This window comes from Danio aesculapii, chromosome 18 (genome assembly GCF_903798145.1).
Source record: "Danio aesculapii chromosome 18, fDanAes4.1, whole genome shotgun sequence".
Taxonomy (NCBI): Eukaryota; Metazoa; Chordata; class Actinopteri; order Cypriniformes; family Danionidae; genus Danio; species Danio aesculapii.
The window spans coordinates 43,072,728-43,100,044 of NC_079452.1; the positions used below are offsets into that span (position 1 = coordinate 43,072,728).

At 33.4% G+C, this 27,317-nt stretch overlaps 1 protein-coding gene across 1 annotated transcript; it reads left to right on the top strand.

Annotated features, from left to right (window-relative positions):
- Window positions 1-2,751: 2,751 nt before the first annotated feature.
- nts (neurotensin) lies at window positions 2,752-10,850 on the top strand. The gene is made up of 4 exons (XM_056478784.1): window positions 2,752-3,084; window positions 3,806-3,867; window positions 8,132-8,362; window positions 10,646-10,850. The coding sequence occupies exons 1-4, from the start codon at window positions 2,994-2,996 to the stop codon at window positions 10,787-10,789; spliced, it is 528 nt and encodes a 175-aa protein (XP_056334759.1). The 5' UTR covers window positions 2,752-2,993; the 3' UTR covers window positions 10,790-10,850.
- Window positions 10,851-27,317: the final 16,467 nt, after the last annotated feature.

The window sequence follows — 27,317 nt, forward strand, 5'->3', positions numbered from 1 at the left end:
ATACAATATTCAAACATACAGTTGAAGTCAGAATTATTAGCCCCCCTTTGATTTTTATTTATTTATTTTTTATATTTCCCAAATGGTTTAACAGAGCAAGGAAATTTTCACAGCATGTCTGATAATATTCTTTCTTCTGGAAAAAGTCTTATTTGTTTTATTTCGGGTAGAATAAAAGCAGTTTTTATTTTTTTAAAAGCCATTTTAATGTCAAAATTATTAGCCCCTTTGAGCTATATTTTTAAATTGTCTACAGAACAAACCATCATTATACAATAACTTGCCTAATTATCCTAACCTGTATAGAAGTGTCTTGAAAAAAATCTAGTAAAATTTTATGTACCGTCATCATGGCAACGATAAAAAAGATCAGTTATTAGAAATGAGTTATTAAAACTATTATGTTTAGAAATATGTTGAAAAAAATCTTCTCTCCGTTAAACAGAAATTTGGGGGGGGGGGGGAGATAAACAGGGGGCTAATAATTCTGACTTCAACTGTATATCTATCCGCAACATTTAGAAGTGGTTCGAAAAAAAAAGTGGTTTAAACTTTTAATAATACAGTGTTGCTGTTACAAAAGCGGTAACTTGGGCACTAAAATTTAAAAGTACTCAAAAGTATCATCTATGTGTTAATATGCACCTTTAAGGTACTAATAGTACACAGGGGTAAACAACGCACAGGTGGAATGGCAGCTTTTCCATCCTAAAATTGGGATGGGTTATAATAGCCTAGCAATTACGAAAACTGAAATTTGACATCTTAAATAAAACAAAAAAACAACATATATATATATATATATATATATATATATATATATATATATATATATATATATATATATATATATAGTGGCAATTAAATGTATTTCCAGGGCCAGGAGTAAGGAAATAATAATAATAATAAATATAATACAATAAAAAATAATTATAGGGAAACCAACAGCACCCTTGTTTAAAACGGCAATAGCATATTGGAAAGAAATTCCAGTAGACTACAATTTGTATTTATGCTCTTAAAAGCATTAAAGATTTTTATTTTTTGTGAACTTCATTTTTTTGTAGGAATTGATTCTCTTTCTTTGGAAGCAACTGTATATTTTAGTTAAATCATGGTTATGTTGAACTAAAATTTCCACATGTTTTATTTAATTGTGCACAATTTACTAAAACACAAGAACAAAACATGTTAATTTGTACCCACAATATATAAAATAAATAATAATAAAATATATTTCCCCCCAGCATGTGCCCTCTCATTATAATAAACAGTGTATAGTCAGTGTATTTCTAGAACAGGGGTCCCCAAATTTTTTCTTATAATGGGCCAAAAACCTACCTTGATTGAGGGCTGTGGGCCAAATATATATACACCAAACTGTATTACATTAAATTTGCCATGGGTAATTTCCTAATTTAATTGCTAATATTTAAAAATAACTGGAAAATGTAGAAAACTAAACATAAACAATCCCATTTAAACCACAATGGAGTTCAATGTTTAATACAATTCCACAGTTCAAATTGTCAGGCAGAATTTACATTTTAAAAGTCTGATTTATTTATTTCAAACATTTAATTTCAGTTGGCTTTTTTGTTGCTCAGCAATAAAACAAACAAACAAACAAACAAACAAACAAACAATCAAACAAAAGGTTATGTTAAATTCGAAATCGCAATCTCTGTCAAAGGTATTCGCCCAAACCACCTTCCCATCCTTTCTCCCTCTCTTTTCAGATGGGACGGATGGCCAAATCAAAAATTACCATTGGCCAACTTTGGCCCACGGGCCCTATTTTGGGCATCTCTGTTCAAGAATAATAAAGACGACCCACAGTTAATTTTATAAGCATCTTCACAAATCATCATATCATCGTCATTTACAACCATGTCCTCTTGACATTAATATTTGATTTATTTACATTTAACGGCGAATAAAATGCAGTTTGCCATGTAATATTTCATAGTTTTTTGCCTACACTGTAAAAATGCTGGGTCCCACACAATTCCTTCATGTTGACCCAACACAAATTGATTAAGTTAATTTCATAGTTTTTACAAATTTACGTAGATTGAACATAAAACAATTAATTTGTCCCCCAAAAACCTTAATATTTATGTTGTTTTAACTCATTTAAAATAATTTATATTATTCACTTATAATAATAAGTGTTTTTTGAGTGTATTGAACCCAAGCTGTTACAACATCCTTTGTTCTTGAATTACAATGAATAATAATTCAACCTTGACATAGGCTATCATGCATCTGAATGGAATACAAACTGTAATAAACTGTCAAGGTCTAACGTCACACATTCTCCCAAATCATTTTTATCTCAGCATGATACGCTGAACAACCTACAACAATGGAACGCATGACACCAAATGGCCATCAACACATGCTAAAACTGGTAAATCTTCATGATTTTTCAATATCATTGAGTTCTGGCATCCGGCATCCTCTCCAACTTTATTCGTCATCATCACGCTTCCAAGAACTAATCACAAATTCACTTCTTCGCCCCCTGCTCCCGAAATGAAGAGGAACATCAAATGAGCATTTATCGAAGTTTTGACGTCAACAACCAAAGTGCTTTCTGAGGTGTTTGCTGATGTCATTGTGACACAGGACGAGGGTGCATGGAGGGAGGGATAGAGAGAGAGAGAGAGAGAGAGAGAGAGAGAGAGAGATATGGAGATGAATACGGGAGGGGTAGGAACGATAGTGCAGCTCCTCTGACATCATAAAGGCTCTTATAAACCGGGTGGAATGGAGAACGCCATCCCTCACTTCACTTCTGAGAAAGACAAGAGAAGACACGGCGAATAGGTTGGAGGAAAATCCAAGAGGGAGCATTGTGACTTGTGCAGGACGCTGTGTTTTCTCTCTCAATCTCTGTAACTCTCATACAACTTCTCTTAGTTGTTATTCTTCATCCCTTTTCATATTATTTTATGACCTTTAACCCTATGGACTTGGGCCCAGCTTGAATGTGCAGAAATTGTGGAACTACAAACAACATGCAGATGCAGCTGACCTCCTTTTTGCTCCTTTTTTTATTGTGTAATGGATTATGTTCAGGTAGGTGGACTATTATCACTTTATACTGACTCATTGTACTACATTGACAATAGTGCTGATTAATTACTCTTTAGAATGACAGATATTTAGCAAGAAAACATACTATATGATGATTAAATGTAAATAATTAAAACATTTTTGTTATCTTGTTCAATTTCCAACTATCTTCTATATCTATATCTCAGTGTTCATCAGTATTTTCATCAGTATTATGCATTGGTTGGTTTTTCAATTATGTTTCAATAATTGTATTACCAACTCCATAAAGATAAAACTAAAACTGATGGACTCAATTTAAAAACTAATCAAAATGTGACCTCTTTAATTTTGTCTGCATTTGCTGTGGAATATTTTTGCTTTCCAATGGCATAATCACAGTTTCTCTTAGAACAAAACACCTCACTTTAATCTAAAAGGATAATACAGACATTCAAATATTTATAGATTTGATACATGAAGAAAACTGGCAACAAATTACAAAGAAACAGCAAATAACTGACTTAATAAAGAAAATTTACAAGGAAATGCTATTTTTTCTTGTACATTTAATATTTATTAACAACCTCACAATGTAAAGTTTTGTATCTTAAAATAGATGAATAATCTGCTAGATGTTTTCATTAGATTTGGGTTGAATTAAAAACAGATCCACAACTGGAGATGAGAATAGCATCCGTTTTATTTTCTATCCTTCAATGCTGTGTGTTTTCTCCCTCTTCAGATATAGACCAGGGAAAAAGAGCAATAGAGGATGAGGTTCTGAGAAGTCTCCTCACTTCAAAGGTACATTCTTGCTTTTAAAACACCTGTCGACTGTGAGCCGACAGAGGCAATACTGGCCTTATATGGGGCCTTAATATAGATATGCCCTTTGACTGTATAGGGCAGCTGAATTTTAAATGAAACTCATGGTTATTTCATGCTTTTTTGGTTTTGTGAATTCAGTATTTTGCAAGTACAAAAAAGTAAAAGAATTACTTCTGCCCTCTTTAAAACAATAATGCCATGAAGAACTGGATTATCACAGTTATGTCATAGAAGAACTTTTCTGGTTTCTCAAAGATCCTTTTGATAAAATGTCCTTCAAAGATTTTTTATCATCGAATGAAGAACATTTTCAGAGTCAACAGAGAATATTTGCCACTTGTAAAAGAGATAGTTCCCCCAAAAATTAAATAAAAAATGAAATCATTTATTCTCCACTATGTGATTTTAAACCTTTATGTGTTTCTTCTTCTAAGATATTTTTGAAGAATGCTACATTGAAAAAAAAATTATTCAAAGATGATTCCTTGGATTTGCTAATTCTTTTTTTAAGTGGCTGTAAACAATGTATTTGGGCTGAATTTAAACCAACAAATTAAGTTGAACAATACTCAATTTAATTTGTTTGTTTAAATTCAACACATACATTTTTTGCAACAATTTTGCAGACATCTTTTTTTCAGTGTAGTTGCTAGCAGCCTTTGATTTCCATATAGGAAAAAATACTATGGATGTCAATGAGTCCCAGCAACCAGCATTTTTCATAATATCTTCTTTTGTTTTAACTAGAAGAACGAAACTCAAATAGGTTTTGAACAAGTGAGTAAATTATGTCAGAATTTTCTTTTTTGGGTGAACTATCCCTTTAAACACCATTTGTAGACTGAAAACATACCCATCTATCGATGCAGAAAAAAAGAACCTTTACTTTTAAGAGTGTATAGCAAGAACAAAATTATGCATTTTTTCAATGTCTAACAAATTAAAAACACTATCATCAAATCACATTTTGCTGTGACAACATTAACACATTGATCTGGGAATTGTAGCAAATTTGCGCTTGTGCTGATTTGTTTTTTTTATCATGAATGCCAACTGGTATTAAATGTATCACAAAATTACACATTTTTTGTAACATATTGATGGAAATGCTTCCAATCAGACTGCAAATTAGGATCTGTGTGCTTCAAAAGCAAAACGGACAAAGCTTTCATGCTCTACTGGTGGAGCTAATGATGTGTCATTGCTGAAATGATGCTCAGCTGCCCTTATTCACTGAGCAATATTCGGCACCGCATTAAAACATCCATTATCTATCGTCAGCACATCACTGACTGTTATCCATTTTTAAGAGAATCACATTTTACATGAGATATTTCTGTTATACTCTAAACAATTTCTGGCATTTGTAACTTTAAGTTCAGATAAATTAGTGTTTACATTGACTTTTAATCATTATTCGCTTCTATTCAAAGTGACAAATAAGGACAATAGAAGTTATCAACAACACATTAGATATCTAAATAAGCTGACAATTCCCAATTAGTCTAATGCAGTATATAAATATTTAGATGGAATATAAATTAGATTGGATTTTTTAAAATATAAAAAAAAAAATACAATTGAAAGTTATTATGTTAACAGTTAATAAAATAGTAATATAATAGATATGACTTTAAATAATTCTAAATATTAGGTTTTATACTATTGCTTTTTTGACACATAGTCAGCAGGCTATGTGTGATAATAAAAACAAGTTGCTGTAAAAGCACACAGACGGCCTTCGGGTGGTATTTTCCTTACTTCATTAAAAAAAAAATCTTTCAGATTGATATATTTGAACCACTGAGATTATTTACACTTTCTTTCCAATATCAGACTCACAAACTAAAGAAGATTGTGTTATTTAAGACTGGTGTAATATAAGGCTTTTACAAAGTTACAGCCAACAGGTTGAAAGTAGATTTCCAGATATCACTCTAGGCCTTGATCTTGTTAGTTTCATCCTGTGAAGGCCAATAAAGACACTAGAGAAAACTCAAAATGTGCTTATCCAGTATTGGCAACCCATAAGCTTGATGGAGACTGGGAATATAGTAATGTTTGGAGACAGCTTGACTTTTTATAAGCTGAGATTTTGAGTGAGTCTCTATAAACACCAGTGATGCCATCTCTTGCAACACAAATATGCTACCAAAGCTTCAAAAACTCGAATATATTTGATTATTTATCATCATCAGCTTTATCTATTATCAACTTTGAATTATCTTTAATTGTTAAAGTGTAACCATGCACTTTGAGTTCGGAAGCAAAATGATAAGTTATTATTACTATTTTTATACAAAAACTAAATGAATTAAATAGGTGACACACATTAAATAGGTGTTCACTCATCTAAAAAGAGGAGAGATGTGAAAAGAGGGGACATGTAGCCAACTATTTATGATCAAATAAAATAAATTACAGGCTGTAATGTTTGATACAATACAAAAATATTTCTTAAAAATATACCTCATTAAAAGGTCATCCCTTTCATACCATAGGTCAGTTCACATCTATGCATAATCATCTTTTGTGTTTCGTCACCAGGCTGTAATGCAGTTTCTAAATATGTGGGTGGAACGAATCATGGGTCATCAAAATACGTTGCAGTTACATAACAATCACATTTTTTGGCTAGCTGGGTTATATTTAAAATATTAAAATTCTAAATATCACCCGTATTTTGATGACCCAAGATTCATTGTGACAACATAACTAATTACATCGTGACAACTGGAAAAGTGAAAGTTACGTTGCTACAATATAACTTCATGAGGTTGCCAGTTAGTAATCACGACGTTGTATCAACAATTTGGTCATTTGGACAAGAATTACTTGTCCTCATTTGCCCTATAAAGGTGGAATATTTTGTGAATGATGAACTAATACTCAAAATTAGGCACGTCTTACCTTTAGTCAGAGGCATCAAAATTAGCTTGGACCATTCAGTGGACATTTACTCAGAACCAATAAACTCAAATATCTAATTCTCTGCTGTACAAAAATAAATCTACAGTAGGTTATGGTAAGTGATTGACTGGCAACGTCGCAAAGTTACATTGTAGCAACGTAACTGGGAATTTCACTTTTCCGGTTGTCACGACATAATTGTCACGTCGAAACTTGAGTCGTCAATACGCTGCAGTTACACATAATATGATTAGCTGAAAGTAATTCATTTTTTGATAAATACAGTAAACATAAAATGACATCATATCTATATATATATCATATTCTATATATATATATATGTATATATATCATATCTATATATATCATATCTATATACATATATATACATATATATATATATATATATATATATATATATATATATATATATATATATATATATACATATATACATACATACATACATATATATATATATATATATATATATATATATATATATATATATATATATATATATATATATATATATATATATATATATATATATATATACATACATACATATACATACATATACATATACACACACACACATATATATATATATATATATATATATATATATATATATATATATATATATATATATATATATATATATATATATATATATATATATATATATATATATACATACAGTTGAAGTCAGAATTATTAGCCCCCTTTGAATTTTATTTTCTTGGCAACTGGCAACATATAACTGGTAACTAAATTATGGTCTAAATACGTTGCAGTTACGTTCGGAGTAAATAATCAAATTACCAACAACTTAAAATTACTTATAATACCTATATTAAATATAATGTTTTAAATGCTAATGCTTTTGAAATGTCGGCAGGCTATGTCTAATAATGAAAACGAGGAGCTGTAAAAAAAAAAAAAAAACGTCAACAGCCTTTAGGTGGTAATAAGAATATACAATTTTTCAGTTTGATATAGTTGTATTATTTGCTTCAGGCTGCACAATAAACATGACTTTTAATCCAATGAGACAGAGAAAGGGGCAATGGGGTTGGATGTTAAGACTTTTTGACACTTATATTATTCCAATGAATGGCTATTAACAGTGTAAACTGTGCCAATCAACAATTGAAGATGCTTCTAAACGAGCAACCATATACATTCAATTGAAATAAGCCTGAAAATCTGCAACCAGCTACTTGAGATTTTTAGTGAAACTTAACATAAAAAGATGTCCATTATGAGTGGACTTTGCAACTCACAGTTTTTGTTCTCTCTTTCTCTCTCTGACCCATGTATACAGGTAAAGGCGAGCAGGCACATCGCCCCCCTGTGGCAGCTTCCTCTGCAGGACGTGTGTAGGATGGTGAACGGGCTCGGTGACTCGTGGCTGGAAGCTTGGGCCAATGAGGATGTGGCGGAGGACACTGAGGTCCACGCTGACTATGAGCAGAGGGTCTCGGGAACTCTTCTTCAGATGCTGGAAGAAATGCATGACATTCAGAACCTCTGCAGGGTCCTGCAACCTAGAGAGGTGAGAAATTACATAAATGATCTGTGACAGTAAATAACTGACATGTTCTGATACATGGCAGCAAACTGTAGGAGACTCTTTTTGTACTGTATATGTAGATTTATACTTCAATTCATGTTTGGTTTTAGTACTTAAAATATAAAGTGGTCTTATTAGTTAAGTGCTATTAGTCAAGTGCTAACTGCTAACCAATAGGAAATAAAATATGTAAAATATGTAACATAACATATTTATTTGCTATTCGCCAAGGAAACGTTTCTCATTTTCATTCTTTTGAAAGTAAAATAAAAAAAATATTTAATGAAAATTATAAAGAAAATGAAAATTCAAAAGCACTAAAACTTAAAAAAATTACGTTTAAAGTTTAAGTTTAAAGTGAACACACACACACAAATTATTATTATAACTACACTCTGTCTCTGTTTTTTTCTACAGTATATGTATGTACATGCAAAAACATAAAACCCTATTTAAAGGATCATAAACCCCACTCTTTCGGTTCAAGTCTACTACAGATTTTAAAATAAAAATGCTCCGAGATGGGCATGGAGCACTGCGAGCACAGGGAGGAGTGGGCGTGGCCAGCAGAGCAGGGGAGAAAGAGGGGAGTTGTCAGTCGGCTCACAAAATGAGACACAAACTGTGAGGAGACCCATGATTTTATAGTTTACAAAGTTAACATGCAAAGAAATAAACAGTAGAAGTAATTTAATAATACTAATAATAAGTAATTTAAAAAGTAATTTAATGTCCTGCTAAATTTGTTATTCGTAATTTCATACACACATAACCACAATTTGTTATATCATTATAAAAATAATCATGTTTATATCAACACTATAAATGAGGAGCGCTTCTCTCCTCCTCAATCCCCGGGTCTGAATGCAGACACAGTGGATAGCAGTGCAGGAGGTCCATGTCTGTTTCAACTATTAACCCTGGCAGTAATCTGGAGGATTTTACAAATGTGCGAACACAGCAGCACGTATATAAGCGATGTGACTGAATGGTAATAAACTCAACTGTTAAAAGACAAAGTCCGCCATTCTCTAATTCTCGTACAGTTTTCTCGGCAAAAATGCTTGCTGCAAACCAACAGCTTTGTTGTACCGGCCCTGACAGAATCGCGGGAAAAAACATGCAACAAACCCCGTGGATCATGGAAACAAACACATACGACCCGTGCCATGCATGGACACAGTCTCATTTAGTCATTGGGTCTCAAAGCTTAGCAGGTCTGCCTTGCATTAGAAAAGCACATGCTCTCATGAATAATTAAGAAGCAGGGTCTTCTCATAGGATAAGAAAACTCTGCTATGAGTAATAATGAGAAACCAATACGTCATTACTCCACTAGCAGATATGTGCTACAGCACCGATTTTGATGCCGCCCCAAAAATTATTTTAAACCCGGAAGATGAAATTAGCTGACAAAAGCTCAAAATTATTCAGTTTTCCCCACAATTAAAGCTGACAGGTGCTAACGCTGTCTTAAATGATGCTTAACACAAACAAAACTGTTAAAATCTCAAAAAAGCACTTGAGGGTGTCCTAAACCTTTTAAAAAATATTTATGCAACTGTAGTCAGTATTCGATACTTAAATTTCTGAAAATTACACAAAAAAACTCCAGTTTTACTCATTTCCAAAAATGATGTGCTTTGCAATTGTACTCCACAAAAACATGACATCTGATTTTTTTAGCTAATAACCAATAATAATAATGAAAAAAATACATCTATTAATAAAAACCTATATCTTTTTAGATGAAACAAATTCTGAATTACAAAAAAAAAACAGAAGCAACATCTACATAAATGTGTTAAATGTATCTGAAATATTTGATTGATTGTAATACAATTATTTAAAGTTCAATACCACAAAAGCAACAACTGCAAACAAAACTGCAAAAACTGCAAAACGAAAAAAACATTCGATATGAATTGCTGTACTTGAAAGTGACAGTGATTTTTTGTAAACCTACAGTTGATGGGTCAACTCACAGAACATTAAAATTCCCCAAAATTACCGTTAACCTTTTGCCTTTTTACCTTTATTACCTTTTGCCCAGTAGACTCCATCAGCTGCACACGTTATTCAAGCACACTTCAGTGGAGCTCTAAGCAGAAAACCATTAGAAAGAGCCACATGATGAACTGAGTGTCATTCAGGCCATGACAGATGATTGACAGCGCTGTCCACCCAATGGTTGTGATTTTCAGCGCTGTATTAATCTGAGTGACATTGAGGTAAAATGCTCAAACATTCTGTCTTTCATTTCAGCTTCAAGACGAGCAGGAATATCTGGAGCTGGAGCAAAACAGCGACAGTCCACTGAAGAGGAAATCTCCCTATATACTGAAAAGACAACTGCGCACTAATAAATCCAGACGGCCGTACATTCTGAAGAGAAGTGTGATTTACTGAAGATCTGCCGACAGAAAGACATTTTTACATTTTGTGAATATGTGTCTGTTTTCACTGTCGTAAAATTATATAGTAACTCTGTTCTGTTTCAGCAAAATATTTATTTATTTATTTATTTATATATATATATATTTATGTGATTTCTAAAGTTCTTCATTATGTGATGGATGTTGTAAATAAAACAGCAGTCACTTCAAGAGTATATTATATTTATTTATTTAATGTATATTTATTTTTCTTCCAATGGAATTAAATCATACTTATTAAAACTCTTCATGGTGCATCTTGTATTATTTTATGGCTGATATTCAGATTTATATGACGCAAAGGACATTTTTGGATAAAATGGAGAAGATTTTAGCGCGTGATGTCTAAAAATAGTTTTTATAGTTTTTTTAACACTGACATTATTAACATCATTGACATCACCCACTTTGTGAAAAACATGCCTTGAGAGTGCAGACGCTAAAATGGTGTGGTCGTTTAAATTGAGACTCACTGATTTGCTGACTAAACAGACCTGTGACATCATGGTTTTTGTGAAGCATACAAAAAATTGTTGCTTCCTTAATTTTTTTAATTTAATCAACACAAATTTCTATGATATTTCAAATTTTTCATGGCATCAAAACAACAACCATTTATAACTTCAAAAACTAATTAAAATATGTTTAACATTTAATAAAGTAACAACTTATTGATTACTATTTTTTTCTTTTATTTTTTAGCTCCCACCTCAGAGTTCTTCTGATTGGTCCAATGCTGTGAGTGTGGAAATGAGCACTGTTGCAGGTGGACGCAAGTGTAACAGTCAAACAATGGAACTATAAGATACTGTTTATCGTGTGCGCACAAGTCCCTTTTCTACGCGCACATATTATTGAACAGTTTTGTCCGCTACACCTCCTGTTATGGATGGACACAGTGTTAGCATTAGTTAGCAAGCTTAATGTTACTGAATCTTAAATTTGATACACAATTCGTTACCTTAGAATTATAAGGTCCTATCAGACATTTTTGTCAAAATTTTGTTATTCATTGGCGCCAGTGGTGAAGTGGTTAGTGCCTCGACACTTCGGTGCTCACGGCGACCCGAGTTCGATTCCCGCCTCGCGGTCCTATGCTGATCCTTCCCCTCTCTCTGCTCCCCGTGCTTTCCTGTCAATAATCTCTACTGTCATATACAATAAAAAAGGTGAAAACCCCCAAAAAGTAATAAAAAAAAATGTAGTTATTGACATATTCTTATTAAATGACAACTTATTTACATTATGCCATGTTTTTTTATAAGTTGTTTGCATTTTAAGACTTTAAAAAAACAAATGCTACACACATATTGTTTGCTATGGAATGCAAAAACTTTGAAGCTCATTATCTCAAAATCATTCAGAATGCAGAGAGAACCTTATAATTCCAAGGCAACGAATTATGTTTTTTTTTTTTTTACACAGTTTCCTAATTTTAACGTTTTGTTTTTTATTATTATGTTTATTTTGTATATTTGCATCACAAGATGCTTTTCAGTTCTGTAGCTGATTATGACAAATCCCTTTTGCCTGTTCAAAATAAACAGAAAAAGCAAGCACTAGAGATTTGTTGATTATTTTTGTTGTACCATACCAGTATCGAACCATGACCACAAAAACCAAGGTATGTACTGAACTGTGACTTCAATATATTATTAGACACACTCACCGGTCACTTGAGGTACACCTGTCCAACTGCTCGCTAATACAAATTTCTAATCACCCAATCACATGGCAGCAACTGCCATGTGCACAAAGGTGATTTAAGTGAATTTGAATGTGGCATGGTTGTTAGTGCCAGACAGGCTGGTCTAAGTATTTCATAAACTGCTAGTCTACTGGAATTTTGACGCACAACCATCTCTAGGTTTTACAGAAAATGGTCAGAAAAAGAGAAAATGTCCAGTGAGTGGCAGTTCTGTGGGCGCAAATGCCTTGTTCTCCTTGTCAGAGGAGAATGGTCACACTGGTTCCAGCTGACAGAAAGGCAACAGTAACTCAAATAACCCCTTGCTACAACCAAGTTATGTAGAAGAGCATCTCTGAATCGTCAAACCTTGAGGTGGATGGGCTACAGCAGCAGAAGACCACACTGTGTGCCACTAATGTTAGCTAAGAACAGAAAACTGAGGCAACAATTTGCACAGGCTCACCAAAATTGGACAATAGAAGATTGAAAAAACGTTGCCTGGTCTGATGAGTCTTGATTTCTGTGGCAACATTTGGATGGTAGGGTCAGAATTTGGCATCAACAACATGAAAGCATGAAGCCATCCTGCCTTGTATCAAAAGTTCAGGCTGGTGGTGGTTGTGTACTGGTGTGGGGGATGTATTCTTGGTACACTTTGGGCCCATTACTACCAACTGAGCATCGTGTCCACCACAGCCTACCTGAGTATTGTTGCTGACCATGTCCAAGTCTTTATGACAACAATGTACCCATCTTTTGGTGGCTACTTCCAACAGGATAACGCGCCATGCCATAAAGCACGAATCATCTCAGACTGGTTTCTTGAACATGACAATGAGTTCACTGTACTTAAATGGCCTCAACAGTCACCAGATCTCAATCCAATAGAGCACCTTTGGGATGTGGTGGCACAGGAGATTTGCATCATGGATGTGCAGCCGACAAATCTGCAGCAACTACATGATGCTATCTTGTCAATATGGAACTCTCGGAGCAATATACAAAATCTCGGAGGAATATTTTCAGTACTTTGTAGAATCTGTGCCACGAAAGATTTAGACAGTTTAACCAATAATATAATATAATATAATATAATATAATATAATATAATATAATATAATATAATATAATATAATATAATATAATATATATTTTTCTAATCTTTTATGTTATTTTCAGGCTCCACAGAAATTTAGTGTCTCCTAATTTTGCGACTGTCCTTATCTGAGTGATAAACTTTAAGAAATAATAATCATTAGCATGACTTGAACATTAACTGTAAAAAACACAATAATGTTTTCTAAAATAACCGTGATTGGATCAAATAAGCACAATTAGGCAATTTATCAATGATTGTGACAAACTTGCTGACTGACCAATAACAAACCGTTTGCATTTTCCATTTGCTATTTGTAATACTGCAACATCATTGAGATGAAAGCTCTGTCTGCCCTTTAAAGATATATATTCTGTCCAAAAAAGGTACTCTGTAATAGTACAATGTCATATAAAACATTCCTCTGGACTCCAGCTGACACGTCAAAGCAATTAAGAAAATAAAAGAGAAATATATTCCATTACTCTCCATTAAGAAAATAAAACTCTTCTAAAAGGACATTTCACAAGTAACAGAGCTGAATCTCTCTGATGAATAAAGCAATGATTTGTCAAACACTGAGCTACATTGCACATCACTTACATTAATGAAATGGGAAAAGAGACAGCTTGTTGGTTTCCATTTCTCTAATTGGCCACTGATAATTAAAAATACAGCACTAATGCAGCTAAGTAATTAGCTTGGAAAAGCGCTGAACAACTCAAATAGACTAAATATATTATTTCTCCATGGCTTTTTGCTTCTATAGGATACTGCAGAGATAATGATGCCTGAAACAATTAATGATCCATTTAAAGCCCAAATTCACTATAGATGGCATGTTAGATATGTTAACAAAATTTAAAGCAATAAGTGCTTGTATTTTACAGATCATACAGTAAGTGATTAGAGCTTCTTCAACAGTAGATGGCAGTGCAGTCATGCAGTACAAGCCTTCAAAAAGGCAACAGGATGAGACGCCTAGCAAGTGATAAAAGACTGTTTTTGTGTAATTTATCATCTATTTCTTAAATCGCACTTAAAACTACTGATCTTTTTCTATATTTGATATTTTTTTATCAGTAAATTGTTTATAAAGGCTGGTAAGAAATGGTGCAACTTTAGGTTGAAAATATGTTTGTAATTTCAATCTCTTTCCCAACATTTATGTATTTAGGGACTATATGGTGATACAAAATCCAAGAAATAATTCAGATGATTAAACAAATGCTTATTTCATACAAACATGAGAACAGAAAATTTATAAATCATCATTTATAATTAATATCAACCATTTATAATCATATTTTTATGTTTATAATCATATGTATAAACAACCACCCTTAGTTAAAATAAAAAATATATATCTGGTGCCAATTTTCTGTGCTGTTTTACAAGATAAACACAAGGAAAACATTTAAACAAAAACTATATATAATACAGCTAGAACAAATAGAAATATTAATATAATATAAATAATTATTTAAATATATTGTATGTTTTCTTTTCCTTCCATCTTTTATTCACTATTTTAATGATTTCATTTTGTAATTATTTTCCTATTAACATACAATAAATAACATGACATTGATACAGGAACAGACGTTGGTTGAAGTCAGAGATATTAGCCCCCCTAAATTATTAGCCCCCGTTTATTTTTTCCACAATTTCCGTTTAACGGTGAGAAGATTTTTTTCAACACATTTATAAACATAATAGTTTTAATAACTCATTTCTAATAACTGATTTATTTTATCTTTGCCATGATGACAGTAAATAATATTTGACTAGATATTTTTCAAGACACTTCTATACAGCTTAAAGTGACATTTAAAGGCTTAACTAGGTTAATCAGGAGGTTATTAACTGCAGGTTAAGGTAATTAGGCAAGTTATTGTATAATAATGGTTTGTTCTGTAGACTATCAGAGAAAAATATAGCTTAAAGGGGCTAATAATATTGACCTTAAAATGTTTTTTTTTTTAAATGAAAAAACTGCTTTTATTGTAGCCGAAATAAAAAAATAAGACTTTCTCGAGAAGGAAAAATATCATCAGACATACTGTACACACACACACACGCACACACACATGCGCACACGCGTACACACACACGCGCACACGCGCACACACACACACACACACACAGTACAGTGCTCAACATAATTGAGTACAACCCATTTTGAATATTCATATTTTTATCAGGGAATATAGGCAATGTATTTTGGTACATTTAAACAAAACAGATTTATTAAACAGATATATTTATTAAAATAATATTTTATTCACCAAACATTTAGAAATTAAAATATAATACAATTAAATTCAAGCAAAATATTGCAAACAAATTTCAACTAAAAATTCAAATAAACATTTCATTTTTTTTGCTTCTCTTGATTTTTCCTCTTTTATAAAATTTGTATTTAATTTTGGACCTTTATTGTAAGTTATTTTGTTAGATAAGCTCCAGATTTGGCTTCAGTACTGATGTATCTAATGTACATGCAAAAATATAATATTGTATAGCTTCCTATTAAAAATATGAATTTAAAAGATAGATTTGTGAGGGGTGTACTTATATTTGCTGAGCACTGTATGTATAATCTAAACGTGATTCCAGTAAAAGTTTTTTTTTCATTTTACCTCTGCTCTAGTTATGAGCTATAAAACCAGTCAGAAAACTTCAGCCTGACTGAGCTAATCTGCAATGGTATAAAGCATCTCTGAGGTGTTGATTGAGGTCATATCTGGATATTATCCAGATATTTCCAGTTACTGCACATCACAAGCATTACTCTCTGCTGAACTGGAAATCTTTTTTTTTTTTTATTGATGCTCATGTGTGCAGTCCTGTTTAGAGAGCTTTTTTTTTTTTTTTTTTACATTTCTGCAGGCATTGATCGCATATGGCTGCTTGTCTTGTTTGTCACTCACTTTATTGCCTGCTGCTGAAGTGTATGGAAAAACAGCCGTGTCCTTTGACAAGGTCCCAGACAATACAGATAGGAGGACAGGCACATATCTCTGTATTTACACAACACTGATTATTTGATGGTTGTGTTGTTGTGCTGCTGCAGCCTGTTTGATATTTGAGCAAAGCAGCGGCCTTTTCCTCTTATCCCCCCCAAAAATAAAAGATAAATCACACACAAGTATTACACTAAAAAATTCACATAGATTAAAAATAACATCTGAAAACGTACTATATGAAGAACCTAACTAAGGATCTGAAAATCCTTGTAGCAAATTTATGTGTGTGTTGTTTCAATTTAAGCAACCATTCATTTGTGTTTATGTTTATTTATTGTTCATTTAACTATTTTATTTAATCAGATGATCATTAGTCATCTATATAATTATCATTATTTCATTTTATTGATCATTAGTTTATGATTTGATTATTATTTGTCATTTTATTATGCTTTTATATTTTATTATTACTATTTTCCTATAATTATTGTTTCATTATTATTTCACTTTTCCATGTTGTTATAATCTTATGACTGTGTGGATTCAAGCGACACTTGATTTTATGAGTAAGAGATAAGAGGATGTCTCCATTTCAAGGTCTGTATTGTCTCTGGACAATGTTGTGAAGCAGTAATTTTCCTGCAGATAATGTCTAAGCATTGAATCATACACAACTTAGATTATTCAATAAACTCTGCTCTTTCTTTATCATTATTACTTCATCTCCTGCTTCTGCTTCTCTCTGGCTTTCTCAGTCAACTCCTATATTGATAGGAGACTGTTAATTCAGTTGAATACTGGTTAACAGGTAAAAGGTAACTCTGCTGACTTGTTGTCTAGAAACCTGGAGAAACTGACATTTCCTGACAAGATCTGGCTTGAGGGGCTGGATTTTATTTATCTGGCGTGGAGATGGTGATCTAACAATGCATACAGTTGAAGTAAGAATTATTAGCCCCCCTGTTTATTTTTTCCCCAACTTCTGTTTAGCGGAGAGAAGATTTTTTTTAATCTTTGCCATGATGACAGTAAATAATATTTCACTAGATATTTTCAAGATACTTCTATACAGCTTAAAGTGACATTTAATGGCTTAACTGGGTTAATGAGGTTAACTAAGCATGATAGGGTAATTAGGCAAGTTATTGTATAATGATGGTTTGTTCTGTAGACTATCGAAAAAAAAAATATATTAAAGGAGCTAATAATTTTGACCTTAAAATAGTTTTAAAAAAATTAAAAACTGCTTTTATTCTAGCCAAAATAAAACAAATAAGACTTTCTTTGGAAGAAAAAGTATTATCAGACATACTGTGAAAATTTCCTTACTTAAACATCATTGGGGAATTATAAAAATGTATATAAAAAAATCAAAGGGGGAGGTAATAATTCTGAATTTAATTGTTTATTTATTGCATTACATACAGTATATCTATGGATATACACAATACATGCAAAAAAATAAAAAATAAATAAATAAATTATATATATATATATACTGAAAACATTAAATGCAAGTAAAATGTCTACTTTAATGATCCAGCTAATGTTTGTCAAAATAAAAAGCATGTCAGAATATTGGTTAAATAATGCTCAATCATCATTCAAAGTTACAGATATATATTAAACAAAATAACAATACTGTGAGTTTTTAAAATACATAAAAGTACAAAATATTATATATTTAATAATGTTATATTTTAAATTATTACAACAATTATTACAACTGACAAATGCATAAAACCTATTGGAATGCCAAGAATAAACACTTAAAATTCCATTTAATCAATATTTTGGTGCTGCACTTTGATATTTTAATAATACGTCATCAATTCATTCTCATTCTAAATATAACTGAATTTATATATTAGTATATAAACCATTGTTTACTCAGTGGTTTTGGTGGTTGATTTCTGTAAATTAACTAAATATTAAAGATAAAACATAAACAGAGCACATTTTAACTTATGGAATAAAAAAGATGTATGCTATTTTCACGTTAAATAAATTGATACCTTAGTTTTAATATTTTACACAGTATTAAATTATGTTACTATCTTTTCAGTCAAAACTCTGTTCGTACTTCAGAGAAAAAAAATCCTAACTCTTTGAAAAAGGTCATGGATTGTGAATGGACACTGGGGAAATGCCATTCTCCTAAGCCTCATCTGTTGTGTCCATGCAAGTGCTCCTTAATTGTTTTGGCCTCAATCCAGAGTCAGAGCTCTCTTTAATTTAGCTCAAATTTTCCAATAGAAGCACAGATTGACAGTTTAACTTAGCCACGGATCTGTGCGCATCTCTGGGCCTGATGCAAAATGAAAGTCATTGCCTTCATCTGGACTGGTCGGTGCGTCTCCCACCAGCCGGTTGCATCAAGATAATTGCTTGTGAAAGAACGAGATTAGTTCTCTTTGTGAGATATCTGATTGTGTGGATTGAATCTGATTGTGTGAATTGGATGATGGTATAACAAGCATGACCTTGTTCACTGCCTGCAGAGTAAATAATTAGGGTGTGCATATGGGCAGTATTACCTAGCTCAGACGTGACAGTCTCTAACAGGAGAAAGCCAACTAATCCAACCTACTGTCTTCTTGAAATGAACCAAATTGAAGTGACCTACCCCAAAGCAAAGACAGAACCTCTTCAGAGTCAGAGTCTTGACGAAAACAACTTGCATTTATTACTACAAAGTAAATGGCCTGATTGATAACAGAAAACTTGAGAATTTGAAGGTATAGTTTAGTCAAAAATGCATATTCAGTCATCATTTACATATCCTCCACTTGTTCCAAACTAGCCTGAGTTTCTTTATTCTGTTGAACACAAAGGAATTTATGGTGAAGAATGTTGGAAAAAAACAGAACTTGATTTACATGGTTTTTGCCCCTATATGGCCATGTTTACATGTACATTGGTATTTTTGCAATTTAAAACTTTGCTCCATTTAAAAAAATATATCTTCCATGCATGCACTGTTGAAAAAGAAATCTTTGTCCACATCAAAACATAAAAACACCTTATGAGGCATTGTCAGAAACATGCCAAAGCAACAGGTGGCAATATATTCCAAACCATAAAGTCATATAGCCTATTCAGAAGCCTGAAAAAAAGGGTTATTATCGTTTCTGGTTGGCAATGAGATAACTGTCCATATCAGAATACATGATATAAGCCCTGTTAGCACAATCAATAGCATTTGATCTCAAAACTGAGATCACTGTGCACAATTGGTCATCACAAAAAGCAAATGATGGCGTGGAAAAGCCAAAAACTCCTGTTTCACCAGTTACATGACTATACAGTCCCTAGAGTTTTTAAAAAATCTTTATGCCGACTGGAGTTTTCACTTCGAGTTTTCACTTTTCAAGTTTTGATTTTAGTGACCTGATACCGCTTCTGCATGCGCACTAAAGGCCAAACCACATAAAAACGATTCGGACGGGACCTATAAATGTCAATAGCTTATTTTTTCATAAATTCTTCTGAATATTTTGCGTTCAACAGAAAAAAAAAAAATCATAAAAGTTTCAAACCACTAGAGTGTAAGTAAATGAAATGTTATTTTTTGGGTGAACAGTCCCTTTAACCCCAGAGGGCATGCATGTATTAAATGTAGTGATGTCTAGATATCTTATTAAGTGATGAGAGTGGGTGAGTTAATATCCTGCTTATTCTGTGGTCATTTGCTAAGGTATAGATTAGTTAGTTATATATTAAGTTATAGGTAACTGGGGAGTGCGTGCAACAGCATAAAGCTCAAATAATGTTAGCTACCTCTTTGCAAATATTTTGGATCTGCAATTTGGTTAATCCACATTAGCTCCCTGGTGAAACACATGTTGATGTTCGCAAAATCACCCAGAAGAATGAAGACTTTGTAACCTTTATTAGCTTTATTAGCATTTTTGATATGCGCATAAAAAACTGGTTGTCGGAAACGCCAAGATGTGCATCAATTTTGAATATGTGCATAAAAAAACGTATGCACATAACGCAGTAGGATAAACTTTTTATTCGATAAGAAAAGATGCGCATAAACCACAATGGAAACACTTTTACCGAACAAATTCCAGTATTCTCATTAAAAAAGGTCATGTGCTTTTGTTATAAGAGATCATGTGATGATAAAAATGTGCGTGAATGGATAAACCAGCAGGCTGAGCACACTGTAAAACATCTGAAATGTTGCTTTGGACATTCTAAAAGCCTTAACCGTTTCAGTATTAGTGTTAGTATATTATTGATGACCTCCATAATCAAGAGCATCTGTGCTCCGCGTCTCATGCCTTCAAGCGCCACTGCGCATTCACTGCGTGTCAGGAATGCCTTCTGAGGCGCAAGTCATTTATTAAATGAAGAAAAGATTCACACAGCTTCTCCTATCGCAGCAAATTCCGTTTTTACTGTAGATAATTGCCGCCAGATAATCAGGAAATGACGATTTTGTTCGCTTTGACTTATTGAAGGGAAACGCTGCTCTATTCACACATCTTTTATGTGATAATCCAGTTTTGCACATAAAGTTAATTCACATTTTTGGATGGAAACATAGATATTGACTTGATATGGTTCCTACTAATGTTTGAGGTCAGTGCATTTATTTCGGTGATCAAAACTGACTGGAATCACCTGTGCATTCTATTATTTTATTAAACACCTTCGAGCCAATCAGAACCAATAATTTAAACAGATCATGGGATAAATGCTAATAATGAACCTTTTGTAAAATTGAACGTTTTCATAGATTTTTCATGGAACCATACATTGTGTTGATGCAGACTGTGAAAGTTAAATTGGTAGTGCTTAGATGTTTATTCCACTATATAGGCACATTTGCAACAAAGGCACTGACAAAAATGACAAATCAGCATCCTCATCTAAACATCTGACTTTGGGTCAGTGCTCTGACAAACCAAGTCGATGGCAATGAAGGAATGACTGTGAAAGATGAAAATGGATCTGTATAAGAAAGCTGCATTGAACACGACACAGTGATTACATCTAATGAAAAACAAATACGGTCAGCACCTGAATGAGAGAAAGTAACTTTCTATATCATCCATATTCTATATTTGTCAATATACTGACTGTAAACAAAGCAGCGCTTGCTAATCATTTTCATTATGAATGTTCTTCACTTTCTTTATTCCAGATGGATCATGTTGTTATATATAATTGCCTATTAAAATGTTCAGGTAAGATGACATTAAATTAAAACAGCCTTCTGTCTGTGCTGTCTTCAATTCCTTGTTGGCATTCATCACTTTTGATTTTATTGTCATGCACCAACTCGCTTCTTAGACTAAAGAGTAAATCAGATTTCTCTCTTACCAATGGAGTCAATGCAGACAGATGGAGATTTGGCCAAAAAAGGCCCCCAATAGAGTCACACTAAAGCCAACAGTGCAGAACACCCTGCAAAATTTGAGCTGACCAAATGGCCAGATGTTGGCTCATGGCTGACTGTCAACTTGTGTCAAGGTCTTTAGACAATTAGCAAAATATATAGTGAGGTGCAGGCCTAGAAATATTTTTTCTCACATATGAAAATAAATAAATGGTTATTCTATAGATCCACAAACGATTTGCTTAGACTTCACAGACGGTTCCTAACCACAGTACACTACCTGACAAAGTCTTGTCGTCAATCCCAGTTGTAAGAACAACAAATAATAACTTGACTTCTAGTTAACCATTTAGAAAAAGTGGCAGAAGGTAGATTTTTCAGATGAATCATCTGTTGAACTGCATCCCAATCATCACAAATACTGCAGAAGACATATTGGAACCCACATGGACCCAAGATTCTCACAGAAATCAGTCAAGTTTGGTGAAGAAAAAAAAATCATGATTTGGAGTTACATTTAATATGGGGGCGTGTGAGAGATTTGCAGAGAGGATGGCAACATCAACAGCCTGAGGTATCAAGACATTTGTGCTGCCCATTACAATACAAACCACAGGAGAAGAAAAATTCTTCAGCAGGATGCTTAAGCCTCCATATCAAAGTTCCTGAAAGCAAAGAATGTCAAGGTGCTCCAGGATTGGCCAGCCCAGTCACCAGACATGAACATTATTGAGGATGTTTGGGATAACATGAAGGAGGAGGTATTGAACCCTGGAATTCCTGCAAGAATGCTTTCTTTGCCATTCCAAATACTTTATTAATAACTTATTTGAGTCATTGCAGAGATGCATGGATGCAGTCCTCCAAGCTCATGGAAGTCATAATATTAATTCTTTTTCCACTGCACCATGACTTTCTTCTATTTATTCTATACTGTACATGATTTCTGATTAGTGACAAAACTTTTGTCTGAGCAAAGTCAGACCTCACTGTCCTAATTAAATAATTAAAAATCAAGACTTGATCATATTTTATTTCGGTAAGATAAGCGTAATCTAGAGACCTTTGCTGTTCGTAAAACGTGGATAGGCAACTTTTTTCAGGTAGTGCAAGTATGGATTTTGAATGGGATTGTTGAAACTTTAACATGGACGCTACCTCAAGGTAATCACACATTCTACAAAGAAACATTAAATTCCTCATACCTAAACCAATGAAATAGCAAAGAAACAAAAAGTCATTAAATACACCAATTGACGTTGAATGGTAAAGGAAAAATCTAAATTTTCACAGCAAAATATAACCCTATCCAATTTGTTGCTCTCTTGTGCTGGCTCTTTTTAAAGCTCCCTCTAGAAAAGGACAAAAAACGAGGCCTGATGGTCTTCGACAGGCTCCAAGCAGAGCCATTAAAGAGCCTGATGGAGACGGCGGCGGTAATTGTCACATGGGAGGAAAGAAAGGTAGCCACTACGCAGGCTTTTAAATGAGCTGATTGCATCTCTTTGGCTGCCAAAATTGAAATGACTACCTTCAACATTGCACCTCTATTTTCACAGCCTCGGCTCCGTTATTACATGGCCTGCGATGGGAAAAAGGGGAAAGGGGATAGGCCAGAGTGCCTTTGTTCTTCGCAGCACCGCAGTCTCTCCTGTTTTTAGCGCTCCCAGCAGTGCGGTGCTTTTAAAGAAGAGCCTTGGGAAATGAGTTATCTCCACTCTACACGCAGGGAAAACCCTGCCATTAATCTTTAATTAAGGCTGTTACAATGGAGAGGGACACTGCAGTAATAGGAGTGCGAGAGCAAAGAGGTCTGCTATAACAACAGGAGACAGACAGTGCACGAGTACATTATACGAGCTCATTCAGCCATCATCAAAAACATGTCCTCTCATCATCTAACAGACTTTGAAGAGGACCCGTGCCTCTTCAGCAAATATAATGATAATTCAACTATTGTTATACAGGAGTGTTGAACTTTCCTAAATATTGACATGTTACAGGGCTGCAGTTGTAATGGATGGATGATAATTTTCCAAGTGTGTGTGTGTGTGTGTGTGTGTTGTTTAGATCCTTCTGGTTTATATTGTTTACACCTCATGGGGAGAGCATGGATTAATATCTTATCCAATGGCTCATTGCTTGGAAACTGATCCTTACTCTATACTCTGGCTTAATATTGTATATAACACAACTGCTTCACATCACGAGCCACACTAAAAAATACAATTGTTATCTGAACTCAAAATTATAACGTGTATTTTGTGTCTTGTTGAGTTGTATTAACTTTACATTGAGCATAAATAATTAAGTTCAACAGACTTAACAACATATTTACAAACATATCTATTACAAATGAACACATTTAGAAAAACATAATCTTAAAGGAAGAGTTCAACATGAGTTCAAAAGTTTTCTGTTAATTTAGTCATTCTCAGGTTGTCCAAGGTCTGGGTTTACAGACCTTTTCTCTTCAGCAGTAAATCAAAGAAGATTTTTAGATGAAACTGTGGTTCTTTGTGATTCAAGGCACACTGCGAGTAAAAAAGTAATGTTACAGGGAGGACAAAATGAACAACCCATGGCCAGGGTGCAAATTATACACTGACGATTAGGGGTGGGGGCAACCTTTTTTGTAATGTTAGTTTGTGTAATACATCCTTCAGTGTACAAAATTTCATTCATTCATTCATTCATTTTCCTTCAGCTTAGTCCCTTAATCATCAAGGGTCACCACAGTGGAATGAACTGACAACTATTCCGGGATATGTTTTATGCAGTGGATGCCAGCTGCAACCCAATACTGAAACCCCCATACACTCCCAATTCACCTCTTGTGCACCTGGAGGAAACCCACGCAAACATGGGGAGAACATCCAAACTCCACACAGAAATGCCAACTGACCCAGTTGGGACTCGAACCAGCAACCTTCTTGCCCACTGAGCCATTGTGCCGCCCATTGAACAAAATGTATGCAATAAAATTGCATTGAGTTCACACTTTGATACTGCTTGATGCTATTTGCAGGCTTGGCATGCTGTCCCAGGAGAGAACCTTGAGATAATTGAGCGCAGGGACTATAAGAGGGTCCAAGTTCAGGTAGGCCTCGAGAGCTCCCCCTGGTAAAAGAATGAAAAGATGGAGATGGAGTGGAAGGGGGATTCTTCCAAAATGAAGAAAAGGCAGTAGGACGAAAACGGTATATTGGATTTATCTGATTGGATTACTGCTGATTACAGATGAGAGAGCAGTCATGATCAGTCATATCATGTGCTCCTCCTAAAATTAGTTTGTAAAACGTCACTTATTTATTAATTAAACTTATTTTAAAGTTAAAGTTTTCAGTATTTTGAGGGTAATGAGAGTATGCTGGCCTACAGTAATGTCTGACTGGCTATTTTAGCAGATGTGTGATTATCAAAGATGCCAATTTTTTAAATATAATACAAACTGTGACAAGTTTGCATTTATTTTACTGTTTATACATTCCCACAGATACAGCTTGGTGAGATTATATATTCACAATGGTATAAACCATTATAGGGGTGATCAAATTTATAGTTAAATTATCTATTATTTTAACTATTAATATTTAAGTTACAGATCAGAGCAAACTATTTAAAGTGGTGACCCCCATAACCCCCTGTAATTTGCACCCTGACTATGGCTCCTTGTGAAGTAAAACACATTATACCAGAATGTTCTTCTGATAAACATGTAAAAGTATGACATTTTAAATTATTTGATTTTATATCTTTACAAAACCAGACTCAAAGTTGCCACAAATGCCACAAAACTGCCAATATGTGTTACTAACATTACATAATTTATAACAATTGAGGTCAATATCAATTGCAGGCTTCAATGCTAAGGATTTTTTCTACTGGACTGATTTGGCCAGTGGTTAAGATTTTTACTTGCCCTGCCAAAATTTTCACTGGCCCCACCAAATAAAAGTAGTTAATAGCTATAAATAGCTTTTAATAGCTACAATTTTTATTCAGCATAACTTTTACAGTTATGCTGAATAAAACATACACTTTTTAAACATTACAGTTGTGATTAAACTAAATTTATATGTAATATTTAATTATATATATATATATATATATATATATATATATATATATATATATATATATATATATATATATATATATATATATATATATATATATATATATATATATATATATATATATATATATATATATATATAAAATAAGTGAAAATGTGCACTTTACTTTTGACACCCACAGACATGAATCAGAGAGGTAAGACTTTCTCATACATAGCCTCATTTCAGTTGTCAAGTTTTGCAAAAATCTATTTATTGAATTAATCAATTTATTTAAAAAAATAGTGGCTAGAATTATGCATTATAGGCTTAAATTATAGAGAAAAATAACAGATGAACTGAGACTGCAGTCAGATCATGAAGCAGATCAGTGTTGAACTTTCTTTCGAGATGTCAGTGCAGAAATGAACAAAACATTAGGCCTAATACAAAATATAAGATTAAAAAATGGAAAAATTATCCATTTCAGATGGAAAATTATCAGATGGTAATTTCTGTCAGTTTTCCTAACAGATAAACAGCACTCAGCAATATTTCAGCACACTTTCACTTTCGCATTCGACATAAAATGCACATTTGTCGGTAGGAATGACATCCCACCCTACTCATAATTCTCTGTGGCTATTACACAACTGTAATACACTGTGATATAGCCTGGTTTGTAAGTTTGCTGGATTGTACTGCTTTCTCACTACAATCGATCCGCTTCAGAGTTTATTTCAAATGAGCTGAGACCACCTCATTCAGGCGATCTCGGACCGATTGATCTGCCGTGGATCTGAGTGCGATTGCAGGATTCACATATGGAAAACGAACCATGCTAACTGGGCAAACAAGACAAGTTCTGAAACAAACGTATGGGTGTGAAAGCGCCCTAAGACGGTATCTGCACGCAATTGACAAACAGTTGCAGCCAAATTAAACTTTAGTAACAAGTAACCATCCAGTAACCATCCTGTCTATTGTCCAGAACGTCTCATACGCTGGCCAGGGTCATTGGGCATTCTATATTGTCGAGCCCTGAATTTCCATTTAAGTTAAAATTAAATGAATTTTTTCACTTTTTAATAATATATACAGTATATCCCCCCCAACTTCAAGAAATGATTTCAAGAAAGTCATTTTTTTCAGCTTATAAAATAGTTGGCTATATGATTTTTGTAGAATAATAAGCACACTGGTCAAAAACACCACAGTATATTGGGCTGCCATAGACAGTAAAACTCTCTTACCACATAAAACTGTAAAACCTTTTTTGTGGCTTTTATTTTAAAGTGTCCACATGCAATCAGTTCTACCATCTTTTCTCTGTGCC